The following is a 19646-nucleotide window of genomic DNA, read 5'->3' on the forward strand; positions in this document are numbered from 1 at the left end:
GGTGTCAAGTGTGCTAGTGAGTAAAAATGACCCACCACTGCCTTATCACATTTAGCCTTGAGATCAGGTTGTGAAACCCAAGAGGCCTTTCTTTAGTCATAGGGTGGCAACTTCACCACCATTCTGCTTGCCTTGATGACTGTGTCATGGGGAAATCCACTCTAATTCTCCCTTTCCCCCCACCTTTAACCCTTTTTCACAAAATTGCCTGTAAGTTTGAGAACTTCTAATAAAAAAATGGCAGGCAAAAATGGTTGGCATTTTTCATATGTGCTATAGGTTCAGTTGATCACACAGGTGTCACAGAGAAGCCAGGAGATTTTTATTTTATTTTTGAGAGGGCGAGAGGGAGAATGAGAGACAATGAGAATGAGAATCTTAAGCAGATTCCATGCTCAGCACAGAACCCAATGCAGAACTTGATCCCACGACCCTCAGACCAGGCCCTGAGCTGGAATCAAGAGCCAAACGCTCAGCAACTGAGCCACCCAGGTACCCCAGCCAGGAGATCTTTAGAGCACAAAACTGGCCCTGCCCAGAGCTGTAGAGTCAGAGTTTATATTTGGCTGCCCTAGGATCACTGCTTGGCATCAGGGAAGACTCTAAAGACATTAGCACTTACAACTGAACCTCATTGCTTCCGGACCCTTGATTTTGAAAATGAATATAAATGGATGCTTTGTATATTCCAGATTGGGAAGAGTCAGAGGCTTGATGCCGAGGCATTCTGTACCTACTCTGCAGAGCTAAAAAAATGAATTCCACACAGCTAAACAAATAACCACGAGAATGGATCCCTAACTACTTTTATTCTTAGAAAAACTCTGATTCTGCACAGTTGCTACACATACATAATCTTTAGTCTCTCTAAAACCCCTTTCCCCTCCAACATTCTGAATAAAAAATTGGGCACATAGAGCCAGAACCATCTGTCCATAGGGTCCCTTAAAAATTGGTCTTAGTGTAAAGAAGCAAGATATTGTCATGCATCCATTAAATATGTGGATGTTAAATATGTTTTGAAAGAGGTAGATAGCATTCACTGAGGTTTACCAGGGCAAAAGCTTAGCTGTTGATAAAAAGTCTTCTGTGCTTCACTTGCTTGATCGTGAAATCGGGTAATTACAGGACCTTCCCAAGACTGGTATGAGGACTAAGGAGTTAATATTCATACCGTGCTTACAACAGTGCCTAGATCAGAGACAAAATAAAATCTCTTAGTTTCCAATCTAACTATATATGAAGAACTTTTTTATGGTCGCCCTGCCATTGGGACCACTTCTGTGGCCTTTTATAAAATTTATAAATTCCATTTGCATATGCAAAGGGATTGAAGATATGCAGGCACGTCCTTTTTGCTGACATGAGTTGTTCTCTCTTCAAATGAATTCCTTTCCCAGACTTTGCTTGGGAGGAAAAAGCATTAAGCATATGAATATGGAAACTTTATATGTTTTATGTAAATGAATACTTTTTAGCCCTTATTCTATACATTAAACTGTTGTAGAGTTGACAAATCTAGGCAATTTTGTTTAATATATCCATTTGCATACCAGTTTCCATGTGGCTCCTTTATCGTAAGCTATAAATTTTACAGTTTTAAAGTTATATTTTAGGGGCATGCTTTTCTCTGGTTGATCAGTACAGTCCTATGTAGAAATTTAAATGTGAATCTTTCTTGACATCCCTGTAAGCCAGACAGAATCTTATCAATATTCAATTTTATAACAGCATATATACATAAGCTTGGTTCTTGTTACTCTAAGATTTTTAAGGATAAATTAAGATTGAGAGAATTCTTTATGAAAGACTCCAACACATACATATTTAGATCTCAGCCATTTAACATTTTTCCTTCAATTTTGTTTAACCCAAACCAGAATACTCTTTTCCTGCACTGCAAATCAGGCAGTCAGCCTTGGCTCTACAAGAGCCATCTCATTTGACCATTAGTAGGCTTGGTTGATGTTACTCATTCCATTTCACTCAGGACTGTAGACTTTCTATCATGGTAAATCATCTTGAAATGTAAAGCTTCCAGTCCTCCTCTCCCATAATCTGATGGGGTTTTTTTCCCTCATAAGGGCAACAAAGAGGAGCGATTACTCAAATTTTTATTAAGATTTGTGTTAAACACTGGAAATCCACATTCTGATAACTTCCTTTCAAATACTGAGAGGTCTGGGGGCAACTAGGTGGCTTAGTCGGTTAAACGTCCGACTTTCGCTTGGGTCATGATCTCGCCGTTCGTGGGTTGGAGCCCCGCGTCGGGCTCTGTGCTGACTGCCAGCTCAGAGCCTGGAGCCTGTTTCAGAGTCTGTGTCTCCCTCTCTCTCTGACCCTCCCCTGCTCACGCTTTCTCTCTCTCTCCTAGAAATAAATTAAAAATATTAAAAAAAAAAAACAAATACTGAAAGGTCTGAACTTTTTTTTCTGAAATAAAAAAAAAATGAGCTCAGGAAACAAAAGTGGGGGCAAGGTGCATGGGTGTTTCAGCCTATTGAGTGTCCAACTCTTGATTTCAGATCAGGTCATGATCTCGTAGTTCATGAGATCAGGCCTGGAGTTGGGCTCTGCGCTGGCTGTGCAGAGCCTCCTTGGGATTCTCTCTCTCCCTCTCTCTCTCTCTGCCCCTTCCCAGCTCGTGTGTATGTGTGCGCGCGCGCTCTCTCTCTCTCTCTCTCTCTCTAAGATAAATAAACTTTAAAAAAATGAGCTTATATAAAAGTTTCCTAGTAAGAGGACTTCAGAAACTATTTCCTGTTGTGGAATCTATCATTTAACACATGAGTATTTTCACTTTCCATATTCTGCTGATGGAAGTAGAAGTTGGAACAACTACCTTGAAAAAGGGTTTGGCCCAGGGAAAAAGGGTTTGGCACAGCCATTCCTCTCCTAGGTAGTAGGTACCTAACCAGAGTGTGTGCAGTAGCTCAGGGTGTACTAGCCCAAACTGGAAACTGTCCAAATGTCCATGGAGAGTAGAATGGATAAGACGATTGTTAATCATAGTCACAGGCTAAAATGCCATGCAGTACTGAGAATGAACACGTTTTAACCACATGCAACAACATGACTGAATCACACCGACTTACCCAGCACTGAGGACAGCTTATCGGATCCCATAGTAAGTATAGAAACAGGCGAGGGGTACCTGGGGGCTCAGTCACTTAAGCGTCCGACTTCAGCTCAGGTCATGATCTCATGGCTTGTGAGTTTGAGCCCTGCATCGGGCTCTGTGCTGGCAGCTCGGAGCCTGGAGCCTGCCTGGGATTCTGTGTCCCCTCTCTCTCTGCCCCTTCCCATTCATGCTCTGTCTCTGTCTCTGTCTGCCTGTCTTTCTGTCTCTCTCTATCAGAAATAAGTAAACATTAAAAAAAATTTTTTTTAAAAAGATAAAAGAAACAGGCAAAACCAATGCACAGGTTGGGATAATGCTTTCAATTGGGAGAGCAGTGATTGGGTGGGGTCTGGAGCCCAGGTGCTGATCATGTATTGTTTCTTGATCTAGATACCAGTTACACGTGTGTGTGCAGTTTGTGAATATGTTGACCCACACACATTTGATACAGTAACTTTACTGTGTATATATGGTACTTGGTTGAAAAAGTTTTTTACAAAAAGATATGTTCACTTTATTTAACTGGTTATTACCGTTTAGGGGAGGGACCTTCTTTGGGGCTCTCCAGGAGACCAAGGTGAAGGGGTTGGGCAAGTTCCCCAGAAAAGCACCCTTCTGCCATCTATCTGTTTTCTCCTGAGAGCAGCTCCAAAGGCCATACTAACCATGTTGCTTTGCACTTCCTTGCCTCTGTTCTTGCTGCTCTGGCCCCAGAGGCCTTGCCTGAACAGCTCTTCAGAGGCTTTTTAGATTCTGTCTGACCTACCCAGTGAGTGCCCCATACTTTGTTTCTTAGCCCCTGGGGATATTTCTGTTTCCACCTATAAGCCTTCCTTAGTCCCCCCCCACTAGTGTCTGAGCTCTGAACAGAGAGACTTCCTTTTTGGTTCTTTGAGTCCCAGCCCCTTATATCAGAACTTGCAGGAGCTCCTGTGTTAGTTGCATGGATTCCTCTGGCTGGATATCCCCAAACTTGGGACAGTTCTCTCAGTAGCTGGCACGGCTCACTCACAGTGTGACCACAGTCACACTTGTGCTAAGAAGGGAATAGTATTATGAGAAGGAGTAAGCATTTTGTGTTTGCCAGCAGACAATTTTAAGTAACCTCAGGACCCACCATCTCAGTGTCCACAGGAAGCCTGGTGCTTGGTCTCCCGTAACCATTATAGACATATCACTCTCTAGATTTGGATTCCTCCTTCCACTCCTTATTTTTGCCCTGCACTGCCAAGGTGCTCAAAGCTCTCCCCAGCCCAGGAGGGTGGAGCTCAGATCCACGTGCTCCAGAGTGAGAAAGACCTGGGTTCAAGTTACCCACTCTGCTCTAATGATAGACTTCCTAGAAGGTCTAGATGACATCTCTTTTCAGGCTTGTCCCCTCCTGTTATGACTGAACTCAGAGATCCTCACTGGGATGGGGAGGTTGTGTTTTATCACAGTACGTGCTTGCTTCTGTCCCCTTGCAGCTGGTTTCTGCCCTGGACTGGAGAGGAAAGTAGCCAGAAGAGGACATCTGATCCTCCTTCTCCGTCCCTGGGGCCCTGCCCTTCTTGGCACACAAGTTACTCCAGCATCATTTCCCTAGACAAGCTGTCTCTTCTTTCCCTGGCCAAATGCAACCATGTCTGGAAGTTTATTCTCATTAGCTGTCCAGGTACTAAGTGGCAAGGATATGGCCTCGTCTCTCTTTAACAAACCTGCACACTCCACGCTCCTTAAAAGACCACTGGCAACTTATCTTTGGTTGTGTCGGGGCAGGAGTTACCAAGCTTTCTTTCCAGGGGCCATTTGCAGCACACACATGAACTCCAGTGTACCCACCCCACCCCTCATTAGGGGCATTCTGTTATGCTTCTTTGTAGGAAAGCCTCAAATTTTAGGATAAAAATGGAGGCACAAAAATTGGTCCCTTTTTTTTTTTTTTTTTACATGGAGCAGGCCAGCACACTTTAAATTGGATTTTAATATAGAATACATGTCTAGGTTTCTAGTCAGCATGCTTATTAAGTATAGAAGAGACATGACATTATTTAGACATTCTTAGGAATGTGAAATATGAGGTTTTAAACAGTATAATTGCACCCACACACACGTGGTTTTACAGGAAGGTAGCTATTGAATTATACAAAGTTAACTGAATCCAAAATATAGAAATACGTATCCAAGATTGTTTTTATGTACCATGGACCTTAATTTTAACTTTTTCAAAAGATTGAAAGCTGTATTGTATTATTTTGTGACGTTTACTCATCAAGTGTAACCGTGTAAAGCAGGTCAGAATGTTCTGTATTCATTCTTCCAGTACATACTTACTTAGAGTCTTACTGTGTTGGGTGCTATGCTTGGCCCTGACGTCTAGCTAAGGTTTAAAAATAATGAACATATTTAAGTGGCTGGTATTACTGCATCACCATGCAGATGTTCTAACATACATATGTCCAAATAGCAGCATCAGGAGAAAAAGCTAAAATATATCCAGCATATCAGAAAAATAAGGAATGTTTAGGAGAGTGTCTAGAATTTTTATTTTGTAGGGCTCTTAATGTGTGCTTGCTCTCCTGTCTCGGGTTTTTATCTCATTAAGGTCTGCATTTTTAACAGGTCAGCATTACTACGAAATGTGCTTTGGGAAGGGACAGTAGTCATGTATACCTATTTATGAGTGGCCCAGATAGGAGCAGTAGAGTAAAACATTCCAAAATTGTGCATGAATCTTATAGGTTTGGACTCAAGAAGTCATGGGGTTGAATTGCTGAGAGGAACCTAACAAATTCTTATACTCCCGTTTTCCAGTCTTTAAACTTTGGGTGTGTTGCGTACATTGAATTCAGCATAAAATTACTTTCGATGCTCAAGGTTCCAGAACACTGATGTGAGCAGTGCTTCTGGCAGGGCAGGCCAGCTAGAGAAGTAACCCTAACCGGTCGTGTTACCCGAATGCTGCACAGCCTCTGAGAAGTTGTTTCTGAGTTGCCAAGTTGCGGCCCACTCTGCTTCTGAGAATAAAATGTCTCTGTGCTGGCTAACAGACACATGAAAAGATGCTCAACATCATTAATCATCAGGGAATTGCAAATCAAAACCACAATGAGATACCACCTCACACCTGTCAGAAGGGCCAAAATCAACAACAGAAGGACAAATGTTGGCGAGTATGTGGAGAAAGAGGAACACTCTTGCACTATTGGTGGGAATGCAAACTGGTTCAGCCACTCTGGAAAACAGCATGGAGGTTCCTCAGAAAGTTGAAAATAGAACTACCCTATCATCCAGTAATCATGCTAGTGGTATTTACCCAAACAATACAAGGACACTAATTCAGAGGAATATATGCACTTCAACATTTATAGCAACATTATTTATAGTAGCCAAATTATGGAAGCAGCCCAAGTGTCCATCAATAGATGAATGATTAAAGAAGATGTGATACGCACACACTTTGGAATATTATTAGGCCCTGAAAAAGAATGAAACCTTGCCATTTCCATTGACATGAGTGGAGCTAGAGAGTACTATGCTAAGCAAAATAAGTCAGAGAAAGGTAAATACCATATGATTTCACTTATATATAGAATTTAAGAAACAATTGAGCCTGCGAAAAAGAGGGGTGCCTGGGTGGCTCATTTGGTTAAGTGTCCAACTCTTGATCTTGGCTTGGGTCATGATCCCAGGGTCTTGAAATCAAGCCCCACATTGGGCTTCATGCTGAGTGTGGAGCCTACTTAAGATTCTCTCTCCCTCCCTCTCTCTCTCTCTCTCTCCCCCTCTCTCCCCCTCTCCCTCTCTCCCTCTCTCCTTCTCCCCCTCTCCCCCTCTCTCCCTCCCTCTCCCCCTTCTCTCTCCCTCTCTCCCCACCCTTCTCCCTTGCTCACTCGCACTCTCTCTCTCTCACTAAAATAAAATAAAAAGTGGGGGCGCATGGGTGACTCAGTCGGTTAAGCATCCAACTCTTGATTTTGGTTCAGGTCATGATCTAACAGTTCATGAGTTCCAGCCTCTACCGTCAGCATGGAGGCTACTTGGAATTCTCTTTCTCTGCCCCTCCCTTGCTCATGCTCTCTCTCTTAAAAAACAAACAAACAAACAAGCAAACAACAAAAAAGAGAAACAAAACAAGAAACAGCTTCTTAACTATAGAGAACAGAGGGTCACCAGAGGGGAGGTTGGTAGGGAGATGGGTGAAGTAGATGAAGGAGTGAAGAGCACACTAACCCTAATGAGCACTGACTATTGTCTGGAATTGATGAATCACTACATTGTACACCTGATGAATCACTACATTGTACACCTGAAATGAATATAACACTATATTTTAACTATATTGGAATTAAAATAAAAACTTAATTAAAAATAACTAAAAACTGTTCTCAAAATTTTTTTTAGTTTTTTCAAACAAAAGCAATCCATGTTCAATAGTAAAAAATAATCATAAATACAGGTAAATCAAAAGGGAAACCATCAGATAACATTTTACAATATTTAGGTGACTTAACATATGTACTTCTCTAAACATGTATACCTAAAAGACCATGTTGTGGACTGAGTGTACTGCCATCCTCCCCACCCTCTACCTCGCCCCTTCCCCAAAAGAAAACCCTTCTATTGAAGCCCTATCCCCCCTGCCCCGTGTGCTGGATTTGGAAATAGGACCTTTTTAGAAATGATTAAGGTTAAATGAGGCCATGAGAGTGGGGTCTTCATCAGATAGGATTAATGTCCTGATAAGAATCGACCCCAGAGAGCTCCATTTCTCACCCTGAGAGACGGAGGAAAGCCCTTATGAGATGCAGCCAGAGGGAGTAGTCTGCAAGCCAGGCAGCAAATCTGCTGGCATCTTCACCTTGGACTTCCCAGCCTCCAGAACAGTGAGACTTAAGTGTGTGCTGTTCAAACCTGCCATCTGTGGTATTTCCATATAACAGCCCACCTAATAACTAAGATGAAATCCAAAAACTTTCGTGAGTATTGCAGAAAAAGATACATTAATGAGCAGAAGTATGTTTTCCTCTAAAACCAACAGATATGTGTCCCATTGTATTTTAGCATATCATTTTTCAGTAATCACCTATTTGCTCTACTTCTATTTAGTTTCTGAGTTGTTTTTTCTTTAACACCAGGAACTCCATCAGGTCTGACAAATACAACAAGAGTGAGTGTTGAAAGTGCTGGTAAGAAGGAAGCCTACTATTAGGACATGGAGGCAATTTTTAAAAGTAGTAAAAATATGTCATCGGTACACACAGAATAGAGGTGAAGTCTATGGTGGGCATAATTGTGACAGAAAATATGTCTTGCATCATATGAAATGTGCTGTGGCAGTAAGAGAGGAAGGAAAATAACCATACAGGTAGAGAAATCTAATGTATCAATGGAGGACACATATTGCAGTATTTCTTCAGAGCGAAGGCACTTTTTTTTTCACCTTCTGTACATATCTGAACTTGGGATATTTTACAACTGATTGTTGCTGTCAAGTGGCAGGCATGACATGGGTGTCCCCTCCTAGGCATGTACAAACATCAAAAGAACAGCACCAAACTTGCAGGATGGACATCTGGCAGCTTAGAAGAAAACCCTGAAGACAAAAATGAAGCACTCTTAAAGCCTTTGTGGATTGATCCCGCTGTACAGAGGGGCTTGGAGGCGTGAATCTGACTTGTTCAGCCATATTCCAGAAGTGGGAGTCCAAAGTAAGCTGGCTCTGGATCGTTGCAGAACTAACTTAAGAACTTTGCACCCCTGGTTCTGAGGCTCCTAGTTCTTGGGTGAATTATTTAAGAAATGCTGCATCACCAACGCTCCCATGAAACATGGGTCACTATTGCCTAGGAAATCATGACCCTTAGTGATTCAGAGTTGAAAACTGATGGGCAGTTGAATTCTAAATGTGAAGCCATTTTGGAAATCCCTAGCCAATATACTTCATCTATATAATCTTCTTAAATATACCCCAGAGTGATATATAAAAATTTGTCCAAGTCCAAAGGAGCCCTTTCAAAAAGAATAAAATAAAAATTCAAAGAAAGTATTGCAGTTTGTTTAATGGGCAGCTTCCCCTCTTTCTTAGAGGTAATAAAATAACTCCTCTAATAAAGGGCATCTTAGGAGTGATGAAACACAGTAGCCTATTGCTAGAATGAGAGAAAGCAAGCAGTATGAGACCCTGAAAGTCCCTGCAAGAGATGGGGCTACAGATATGACAGGAACATGGGATTTAAGACCACTCAGAGGGAGAGGTGAGGTGACCCCTGCAGAAAGCAAGCTGCTCATGAGTTCTTAGCTACTTTGCAGACGTCTGCCTCAGCAGCCCTTCCCTTACAACTGCCCTGACAAACATGTACTAGCAAGAAGAGTGTGAGGGTACCCAGGGAAAGCACCATCAGAGAGCCACTCACTCTCCTGGGAACGAGGCCAGGTGTCTGGAACGCTGCACATTGATCCCTCTGAGGCCCTTGGGTCTGCGAAGAAATGTACATAGGTTAGGGTTCACTCCTAACCTGTTCCTTAATGATGTGTATGGGGGGTATTTACCCAGATTAAACACACACATTCATTGGTATGTACCTATATGTCTTATATCTAGATCTGTGTGTATATGACATAACTTACATGACCTCATACACCTACGTGCACACACACTCACATATGTTTGATGACCTGTTTTTTTTTTTTTACATATATATCTGCTCTTTTCGTGTCATTCCTATTCTCTGTAGCATCATTGTAAGTGACACCATAGAATTCCGTTGTATAGATTTTTACTACTTTATTTAGTCCCTCCTATTGTTAAAGGATTTCTTTCAGCTTCTTCAGGAACATCCTTGTGGCTGAATTGCTGATCTGTAATGTTTTGTTAACTAGATCCTCACAGGTACCTGTTGGCCATTTAGACTTTGCATGGCCCGGGAGCAACAGGATCATAGGCTTTTTCTCTCCCCCCACCCCCACTTTTTTTTTTGTAAATGTGTGTGTAGGTTAAAGGGTTGGGATGGGTGTTTATGGACATGGTATTAGGCTTAGGCTCTGAGACCACCCAGCCCTGGCTGATAACCTTGGGTTAGGTGTCTTAAGTTCTCTGGGCCTCAGTTTCCTCATGTGTAAAGTGAGTCTCTGATGTGTGATTTGTAGGATTGTTGAGGTTGTAGCAAGTGTGTCGCATGCCTGGTGCACGGTAACCCCTAAGTCAGTGTTAAGCAAGCTTGGGGGGTGGGGCATAAACCAAAATGTCATGCCGATAGAGCCCCAAAGCTCTAGGAGATGCTAAAGGGTACATAGTAGGTGTTGCTATTCATGGACTAATTATGCCTCAGCTCCTTCGATCAGTCCAGCTGGCCTCCTGGGTGTGTGACGCCTACAGCTGCATAGGCTCTGTACGTGGTTCAGAAATTCTTAGTTTTGAACAGTCTCCACATTTTCACTTTGCACTGGGATCCACGATTGTGTAGCCATTTCCACCTTTTATGGTTGTTGGCAGTGTGATAGGAGAGCTCACAAAGCACATACCACGGTGCCCAGGATGTCATAGGGATCAGTAATCATTAGATGGATATAATCATTTTTTTATGAGCAGAGACAATTACAATTAAGTGCACTCATTTAATTATTAAAAGTGTGAGATAAATACACAGTCTCAGACTGAGAAACTGAGGTTCCAGAAGCTAAATCACCAACTAAAGTCACACAGCTTATCCATGCAGAACTTGGATTCAGACCCGAGTCTGGCTCACCCAAAGCCCACACCACAGACCTGCCATAAAGTATTCCCTTTCTTCCATCCCAGGGAACTCTCTCTAAAGCTCAGTGTTTAAGGGTCCTTGATGCTCAGCAGCACCCAACCTTCACTCCCAGCAGAGGTTTCAGAACCCCTCAGGATGCTCCAGAATTCCTGTAAGACCTGGGAAATTTGGGAGCTACACAAGACAGTAAAGACCGTTCCCCTTCTCAGTACTGCCTGCCATGTCTGCAAGCTTGCTCAAGAGTTCCATTATCTGGCCCAGTCTAGCCAACCTGGGGACAGTTCAGCTTGGGGCCTTTGACTCCCAATATACTTAGCTTAGGATGACCAATGTCCAACTAAACCTCCAAACCACTATGAGGATTAGCAGGAGGTCTCCTGGTGTCAGATCTTGGGAAAGAGGCTGTGGGAGGTGCCTATTTCCAGGAGGCTGAGGACATGGCCATCTGTCCTGTGGCAGGGATCCCTTGCTTTCCTACAGTGCCAGGTCATGATTTGCTCTGCCCACTCTTCCCTGCCAAAAAATAAAAAGATAAAAAAATTTAAAAATAATGGAGGGAGGGAGAGAAAGAATCCATTCCACCACGCTGCTAATAAGCAGGTGTATGGCTCGGTATGGGGAAGCTTCGGGGCAAGTCTGCTTATAGTGTGTGGGCTTTGAGCAGGAAGTTAATACTTGAGCATTTCGTCTCTTGGATAGCGGGTTTGAATTTTGAACGTGACAATGAGACTGTTTGTTGTTTCAAAGCAATTCCCTAAGTGGCTGTTTGCTCAAGACTTTTGTAGTGTGAACAGAGATTTGGGGGAGGGGAAGAAGCCATCTGCTCTGAAATAGTCTTCCAATTACATGATCAAATTACTGCAGAGCAAAATGGAGGGAGTCCAACAGAAAGTTCCTGTCTGGTGTATCCAGTCCCAACCTGCTCTCTTGGGCCATTGTGTTGATGTGGAGGTTTCAAAGGCAAGACCATGATCGCCAAGAGTGTGAGCAGGAGAGGAGCAGAGAAAGCCAAGTAGGAGAGTCAGGGAGAGCCTTCTTGCTGCATCAACGTGCTATTCAGGAAAATGAAAAGATCTTGGATTTGAATTAAAAAGTGAACTTTTGGAGAAACTCAGGTTCTTTTCCTTTTGTCTTTTGCAATTGTGTCTCTGATTACAATTAATTTATTATATTAAATGAAAAAGTTATATCCCTTTGTTAGTTGGTGATTTTTATTTGCTGATATTCTACTTGTAGAATAGAAATAATTTTTCTATTTGTTGAATACACCTATTTTTTCCCTTAGAATAGTTTTCTGGGTTTTGAAATATGTCTTGATTTGCAAAACATTATTGAGTCTTATTTTTTCTTCTAAATATGTGGTTTATTTTTTTCTCCATTCCTTTCTTTTGCTATTAGGCATTCATGCAGCCTCACTTGCTGGGAAATGAATTCACACATTTGGAGTTTCCAAGGAGAGTACAGAGAAAGGAACTTGGAAAGAAGATGCTCTACAGGGACTTTAATATGACAGGCTGGTAAGAACATGCCTCCCTCTGCCTCAGCACTGCCACAGTATGTGTGAAGGAATCGTCACCGTCATAAAAAGCCACTTACGCAGTTTGGATCAGGTTGTGCAGCCAGAGATCTGGTTTGGTGGCAAAGGCCTATGGGCTCTGCCCGCTTCTGCTCCTTTTGCCGGGGTGACTGTTCTTAAATCATGGTGTTGGTTTCCCTCTCTGCTTCCCTGAGGTCCTCTTTGGGGACACTAGACCCCATGAAGCTGACATACTTCCTCCCTTCACATGAGCAAGCATTTTTGAGGCTTTTAAAACACATTTAATTTGGTTTTTTAGGTCAGGGGCTCAAAGGAATGGGCTAACAGTTTATTGAGCCAAACTGGCCTGGATTTGAATCTCAACTCTGAGCTTTCTAAAAAGGCAAAGTTAGATAAAGTACTTAACACTTATGAGCTTAATTTTCTATGGAAAAAGTAAAAAAAAAAAAAAAAGTTCTTTGAAGGGTTGTTGTAAAGACTAGAGGTAATGAGCCATATACATTATTTTTTCACATTTACATTGAAATAAGAATCTTGGCGGGGCGTCTCCTTCCATAACACACCCATATCAGCACCAAGATCACTTCTATGGAGGACCAGTGGCTAACGCTGACCGAGAGCTCATCTATTCCTTCCATATGAAAGTCAGATATGATATGAAGTATGTATCCACCATAGGATTGACGTAAAGACTAGATGAGAGAGCGCAGGGCCTGGCACGTAGTATTGGGGGTGAAGGGGTGAGGCTCACTTCACTGGGGGTGAAGATTTGCTGTTAGCCCTCAGGTACTGGCCAGGGAGCCTCCCACCAGACTGGAGGAGAGGAGGAGGATGAGACAGTAGACTCGTTCCTTGCCATATCTCCAACATAGACAAAGAAGTGAATTCCATTTTCTCTTCTCATGTTGACCAAAAGAGCTGTAAAATGTGATCACAGCCCAAAGTCTCATGGTAGTGACTTTTAGGCTGGAAATCTACTCCTTAAATACATACTAGGATAAGGGAACAGTTGAGCTACCTAGGGAAAGTAAGGGCTGATCTAAGGCCCTTTCACTTATCCTTTATTATCTAAAAGAGAAGATTTTCACTATTATCCACTCTTCTTCTAGAGGAAGGTCAGCAAGCATGGCCCAGAACCCAAATTCCACCCACGTCCCTGTCTATATATATTTTTTGAGTACAACCACATTCATTTATATACATTTCATCTTTGGCTACCTTCACTCTACAACAAGTTGAGTAGTTGGCACAGAGACTGTATGACCGACAAAGCTTAAGCTATTTACCCCTATTGTAGAACATGAATGGATTTGGCAGAAAGGGTTTACCCTCTTTGCAGCTCTGAGGTTCTGGAGTTTTTGGTGCCCTGGAAGCATTAATTTTCTTAATAAGTTCATTTTTATCCAGTCATCAAAAATCAGCCCTTCTCACAGAGAAGTTGAAGGTGAGGGCTACCATAGTTCAGAAAAGTGTGGTTGGGTTTGGTCTAGGTTTTGCAGAATTGTGGAGGGAGCATTGTCTCAGGTCAGAAATCCCCATGATTGCAAACACATAAACAAAAAGAGTGGATCTGAGAGACAGTGAGGAACATGGCCAAAAAGAAAGAGATTATCTATGGGAAATCAGACTGAATCAGTATCAAGGGAATGTAATCAAGGATGAGGGAAGCCATGCAGAGAGATACATTTACTGTGGGAGGCTGTGGGTTCTGCTGCTGTGTTTCTGAGAAGGAGAATGAATGATGAAAGCAAGATTTTAGGATGGCAGCCCTAAGGAGTTTGAAGGAGAACGGCAAGAGAAAGCAAATTTAGGTACCCAGCAAAACAAAAACAAAAACAACAACAGCATAGAGCTATGTATGTGAGGTCTCAAGGGTCAAATGGAGGGATGGAGGCAGAAAACAGAGAAGGAAGGAAATGAACAAGAAACTAGATGATTTAGGCTGAGGGAGAACTGTAAGAGGTAAGTCATTAATTATTCCACTTACCTGTTTAAATATGTCTCTTTGACTAGTCTGTAATCCTCCAGGAGGGGGCAGTGCCTTGCCTGGTGCCAGACACCCAGTAAACACCCATGATTGATTATTAGATTTCAGGAAAGGGTGTGAGTGACTGCAGTTGAGAGCCAGGTAGTTGTGGATGGTGAGTGGGACGGGTGGGAATAAGGAGCTTGCTTGCATCTGAGAAACGTTAAACTTGAGGCAAGGCCGTTTGTGTGTTCTTCCTATGCCAGAAAGGCAAATTAGATCTAAGCAGCCAAGACATACTTGGTAAACAAGTGGCTAAAGATTACCCCCATTTTATAATTTTTAAAATGTAGATACATTCAGGGACTAGATTACATCCAACTTCATACACCCACACTCAGTCTCTTGCTTTCTCTTACACACACACACACACACACACACACACACACACACACGGTATTAATTAGCATGATCCTAAGAAAATAAGCAGTCCATAAACAGGCTGTATATAATGTATGGAACTTCACAGACGGCACCAAATAATTGAGGAGCCAAGACTGAGAATGGCTTCAGTCAGACATGACTTGCTGAGTTGTTTCAGCACGGTTCCTTGTGTGGCTGTTGGCTCCAGCTTTGCCTGTGAGCAGACATTGATGTACATCATTGTGTATTTCCTACCTGTGCTTTTGACTTGAAATGGATGCTTCAGGAAAAGGAGAGTTCTTTATACCTTTGTTGGAGTAAGTGGGGGAGTTAAAGACCCAGTTAGACTACTGCCTGTATAACCGTTAATGAATTTAAACTTGAGTAAATTCCTTTTTTAAATGTTTAATCTCTCTTGAGAAACCTCAGATATGCCAGTTATTGTAGACAGGACTTAAAGAAAACCCATGGGATCACATGTTGCTGCCCCTCCAAGTTGTCTCTAGAAAGAGAAGAGCTGACAAATTCTATAGAAAGGGAGACGAAGGTCTGTGACTCTTTTCCCACAAATGCCTTAAATGACTACCAAGTTGTTGGAATTGGTTGAGGTGGTCTGGTAAGTATTTGGAATGAGTCATGTTCAAGGAGACAGGTCCTTACCATGTTCCTTTATGTTTCTTGGCTTCAGAGTCAGCCTTGGCCTGTGAACTTGTTCTTCTGGAATACTTCCACAAATCAAGAGTTCACTTAATTCAAAACCCTTTAATCCTTATAGCATATACCCAGTTGTGGTGGACATGGGCCCCCCCTGGCCCCCACTAAGTGTGATGGCAGTGGGCCTACCTGACAGTTACTGGAAGAGCTAAGGGCCAGGAGTTGTGATGAGAGTTGTACATGATTCCTTCTATTTCACAGTCCTGTGAATTAGATTTGTTTCACAGATGAGGTGACTGAGGCAGAGGCTGTTTTAAGGTTCCATAATAGTAAGTGGGAGCAGCTGGGACGTGAGCCCAGACAGCGTTGCTCCAGGTACACACTGTTTACCGTGCCCAGTTAATCGATGCTGAAGGACTCCTCCTTGTTCCCATTTTGTGGTTGAGCGGATTGAGATGGAGAGGGATTAGGTGGTTTGCTCAGCTTCTACCAATGCAGAAGTGTCAGAATAAGGCCTAGATCCCAGGTTTCTGAGGCCTAGAGCTCTGTGTGATACAATGCAACAGTCCATTTTTCTTCAGGGTGAGATTACACATAATTACTCAGTTTTGAGCTGTAGTGCCAAGTGAATCAGGGGGCGCCGGGGGGGTCCCTATCCACCAGGATTCGTGTCTCTGTGACAGTCCTATAAACAAGAAGAAGGGGTGAAGCATTTCAGGAGCAGCTGAGGTACTATCTTTTCTGGTTCCCAGTCTGACCTACTAGACTGCCAGCCAAATTAAACTGGGCTGCTTCACACTCGTCACTAAGAGTCTGTGTGCGATTTGGAGGTGCTGACGGGGGAGGATCTGCAGAGAACCAGGTCTCCTATGCTGAGGAACATTGATTGCCTGCTCCCATCTTAGAGGAGCGTCAGGCCAGCCCTCCGTGCTCTGTCTGCAGTGGACAGGAAGGTGTGGGAGAGGATGTCCACTCCAGGGGTGGGGGCGGGTTTGTCTCATCGTCAGGGATGAGTTTGTGGCCTCCTGACAGGGAGCCTTTCTCTCCCCACCTCATGCTTTCTCAGAGACTGTGGAGCAGCTTGGCAGGCCCAGATTGTATAGAGGACAAAAGGTTATTGTCACCAGGACCTTCATAATGAAACTGGTCTCTTCCCTGTCTCCCCCCACCCCCTGCCCCGCTCAAGGAATTGCGTGCCCAGTAGTTTGATTTACAAAGGCATTTTCTTCAGAGCACCCCCAGCACTGAGTTGGTCCCTGACGCGGCCCAGCCCTCACCTTCTGTGCCTGGTGTCAGTGGCCCTGGTGCCAGGGTCCCGGCCTTGCCCCAGTACGGGCTGGCGCCCCTCCTCCCCAGCCCTTTGTGTTGAGCTGCTGTTGCATGATGCGCATAGCTTGCAGTGTGAGTCTGTGTCTCGACCCGCAGCCCTCTGAGCCATCTCGGGCCGTAATTTGCTGGCAAGCGTCTATGTTACCAAGTTGGAACGACAGTTTCTCACCGCTGCCTTTGTGGCACTGGGTCCCTGCTCCCGGGCCTGCTGGTGATTTAGCTTTCTCACGTGGGGTGCGTGTTCATCGTGCGCTGTGTCCGGGCAAGCTGGGGGCCCAGGAGGACATCCGTGTGGAAGGGGGTCTGTAGCTACACCCCTGGAGGCCAGCCAGGCTCTCCAGCAGCTGTTGCTGGCCTGATGGGATTTGTAGAGAGAGTGAGGTCCAAAGAGGAAGAGAAGTCCATTGTGTGAATGCGAGATTGCTTCCAGATGGTTCTAGTTATGAGTAAAGTACACCAGAATTCTTTCCTTGAGCAAAGCCTTTCTAACATTTATGATGGTCTTATTTCCGAGGACAGTCCGGACCCGTAACTTGAGACAGCCTGGCTTAGTTAGTACAGAATTTATGGCTTTGGGAGATGGGCTCTGTGGGCGCTGGGCCTTGCTCTGCCAAAACTCTGGAGCCTTGGGCAAATCTTGGACCTGGGTCTCTCATTTGTAAAATGCTTCCTTTGCCCCTTGCTGCCAACCTCTGTGTCTGGTGGGGGATGGACTTTGCTCTGCTTTTCAAAACTTCTGGAAAAGACCAGTTCCATTAGAAATATTCCAGCGATGGCAACGTTTCATGTTAATCTCTTGCAGCCCTTAACTCTTTATGATTCTAACTTGATGACACATCAGGGTCATTTTCCCCTCCTGTATTTCCTTTGCAATCCGGGCTTTTTCCACGGGGAGCTGAGTGGGGTCAGCCACCATTTTATCCTTGTAGTACTCACTGCTTTTATTAAGGCAAAGGAAATATTTTTCTATTCTGAGGGCTCTCCAGCACAGTGGCCACTAGCCACATGTGGCTGTTTAAATTTATAGTAGTTAACATTAAATAAAATGAAAATTTTCTTTCCCAGGTCACGCTAGCCACATGTCAGTTGCTCAGTAGCCAGATGTGGCTAGTGACTCCTGCAGATACAGAACACTGCCACCATCACGAAAAGTTGTACTGGATGGCTCTGCAGTCTGGATAACGTAAGGGCATGGGTCTAGCTGGGGTGGAGGACGTGCAAGGAGCAGCCCATAACTGGATATCCCAATGGCAGAAAGTGTAAAACAAAACAAAACAAAAAGAGCTGAGCACAGACAGGGTGAGCTAGTCAAATACCATGGCCACGTTCTATGGCTTCTGGCCTCCTTGCTGCCAGCCTCTGAGTTGGCTGGGGGATAGGCGTCCCTCCACTTTGCAGATGTTCAGAGGCATTGGTCATTGTGTTTAGGGACAGCTCATCTCTAGTGGTCACTACTTGGCAAGCCTGTTGGCCAGCCTGAAGGAAGGCTCATGCCCTTTGCCCTGGTTGGTAGCCTACCTCCCTCACTGCCTCTGCCCACTGCCTGCTGGACCAGTGCCAACCACTGGCACTTTTGTTTCTCTTGCTTTTCCTTTTACTTCTTGGGAAGTATTTCAGACCCCAAGGAGCTGATTAAAAAGCAACTTTGCTTCCAATCCTTTTCATTCTGTTTGGGGTGAACTTTATTCTCCATCTGCAGCCTGGAACCCAACTCAGGGATGAGAGCCACAGCCCCACAGCATTGGGCTTCTTACCAGTAAATAATCCAGACATTTTCTGGAGAGAAACTCACTGGAGGCAGCCCCAAGTGTGGTCTGGAGCTACTGGGTCGAGTTTCACAACTATTGTAGATATGGCTTCTATCTTATTCTTTACTGCTCTTTTCAGTGCCCTCTGACAGCACATTCAGGCAAGCTGACAGCGAAGTGGATAAGCAGATTGAGAAATGCCACAGAATGCTTTATGAAGCCAACTCCAGAGCTGCACCGGCATATAATATAAATTGATTTATTGAATCAAGCACAGAAGCCCTGTTACCAAAACCCCAGGCTTCATCCTCTGGAGGACCACCTATTAAAGCAGCCCCAACTGACAGTCCTCATTAGCTTTTCCACTGATTCCCCAGGCAGTTTTTAAAGGGACAGTGTCCCTCTTTGGGGCCTGAATTTATATATTGGCCATGCCTGTGGTTCTAATTAGCTTAGCAATATTAATCTTACTTGGAAAGCCTGCGTTTTCTTTAACAGCTTGACTCTTGAGTTTTAAAGAGTAATTGGAAATTTCAAACCCTGTCCTTTTCCCTCTTTTTGTTTTTAATTACTTTTAACCCAATCTTTGGAAACCTACCTGCAGGTGTCTCTTGACTAGCAAGCATTGTTGGAGCACCAAAGGATTTCTCAGTCCCGTCTTGTTGCAAATCCTGACACTGCTGTTGTGCCACAGACCTCACGGGGAGGCTTTTTAAACCCACCAGAGAAATATCACATTTTGATTTTATAATTACTTCACAAGAAAGCAGGCCTCCCCCTAGTTAAAACTGGTATTAATTTCCGCCTAGCAACTTGTATTCTCATAACTCAATGATCATGGGCCACCTTGGCAGCAGTCTGGAAATCTGACTTTGCAGAGGAAGGAGGGGCTTGAGTTTCAGAGAAAATTTTAACCCTATAGATTGTCCAGGATGGGCATTGGCTGGGGCAGGGAAGAGGCACCCGAAAAGTCCTTGCATTCCAAGTTCCAGTGGAGCCTAGAGCTGAAGTCTGAGCGGGTCAGCCTCATGCGGGGAGGGGCTGTTGTGGGGGCTCCCACAGCCAAGATGATGAATGGTTATTTGCCATGTGCATGTTCTGCATCTTTTTGGGATTTGCAGCTCTAGCTTCA

The 19646-nt window shown here is 43.9% G+C and overlaps 1 protein-coding gene across 1 annotated transcript in view; it reads left to right on the forward strand.

The window, feature by feature from the left end:
* PPM1H (protein phosphatase, Mg2+/Mn2+ dependent 1H) overlaps window positions 1–19646 on the forward strand; it is a 259966-nt gene that overhangs the window by 178185 nt on the left and 62135 nt on the right. Inside the window, exon 8 of the mRNA XM_077778812.1 lies at window positions 12256–12374. Within this exon, the coding sequence (XP_077634938.1) occupies window positions 12256–12374 (119 nt within the window). The remainder of the gene's footprint in view (window positions 1–12255; window positions 12375–19646) is intronic.

Source organism: Crocuta crocuta, unplaced genomic scaffold (genome assembly GCF_008692635.1).
Source record: "Crocuta crocuta isolate KB4526 unplaced genomic scaffold, BGI_CrCroc_1.0 scaffold791, whole genome shotgun sequence".
Taxonomy (NCBI): domain Eukaryota; kingdom Metazoa; phylum Chordata; class Mammalia; order Carnivora; family Hyaenidae; genus Crocuta; species Crocuta crocuta.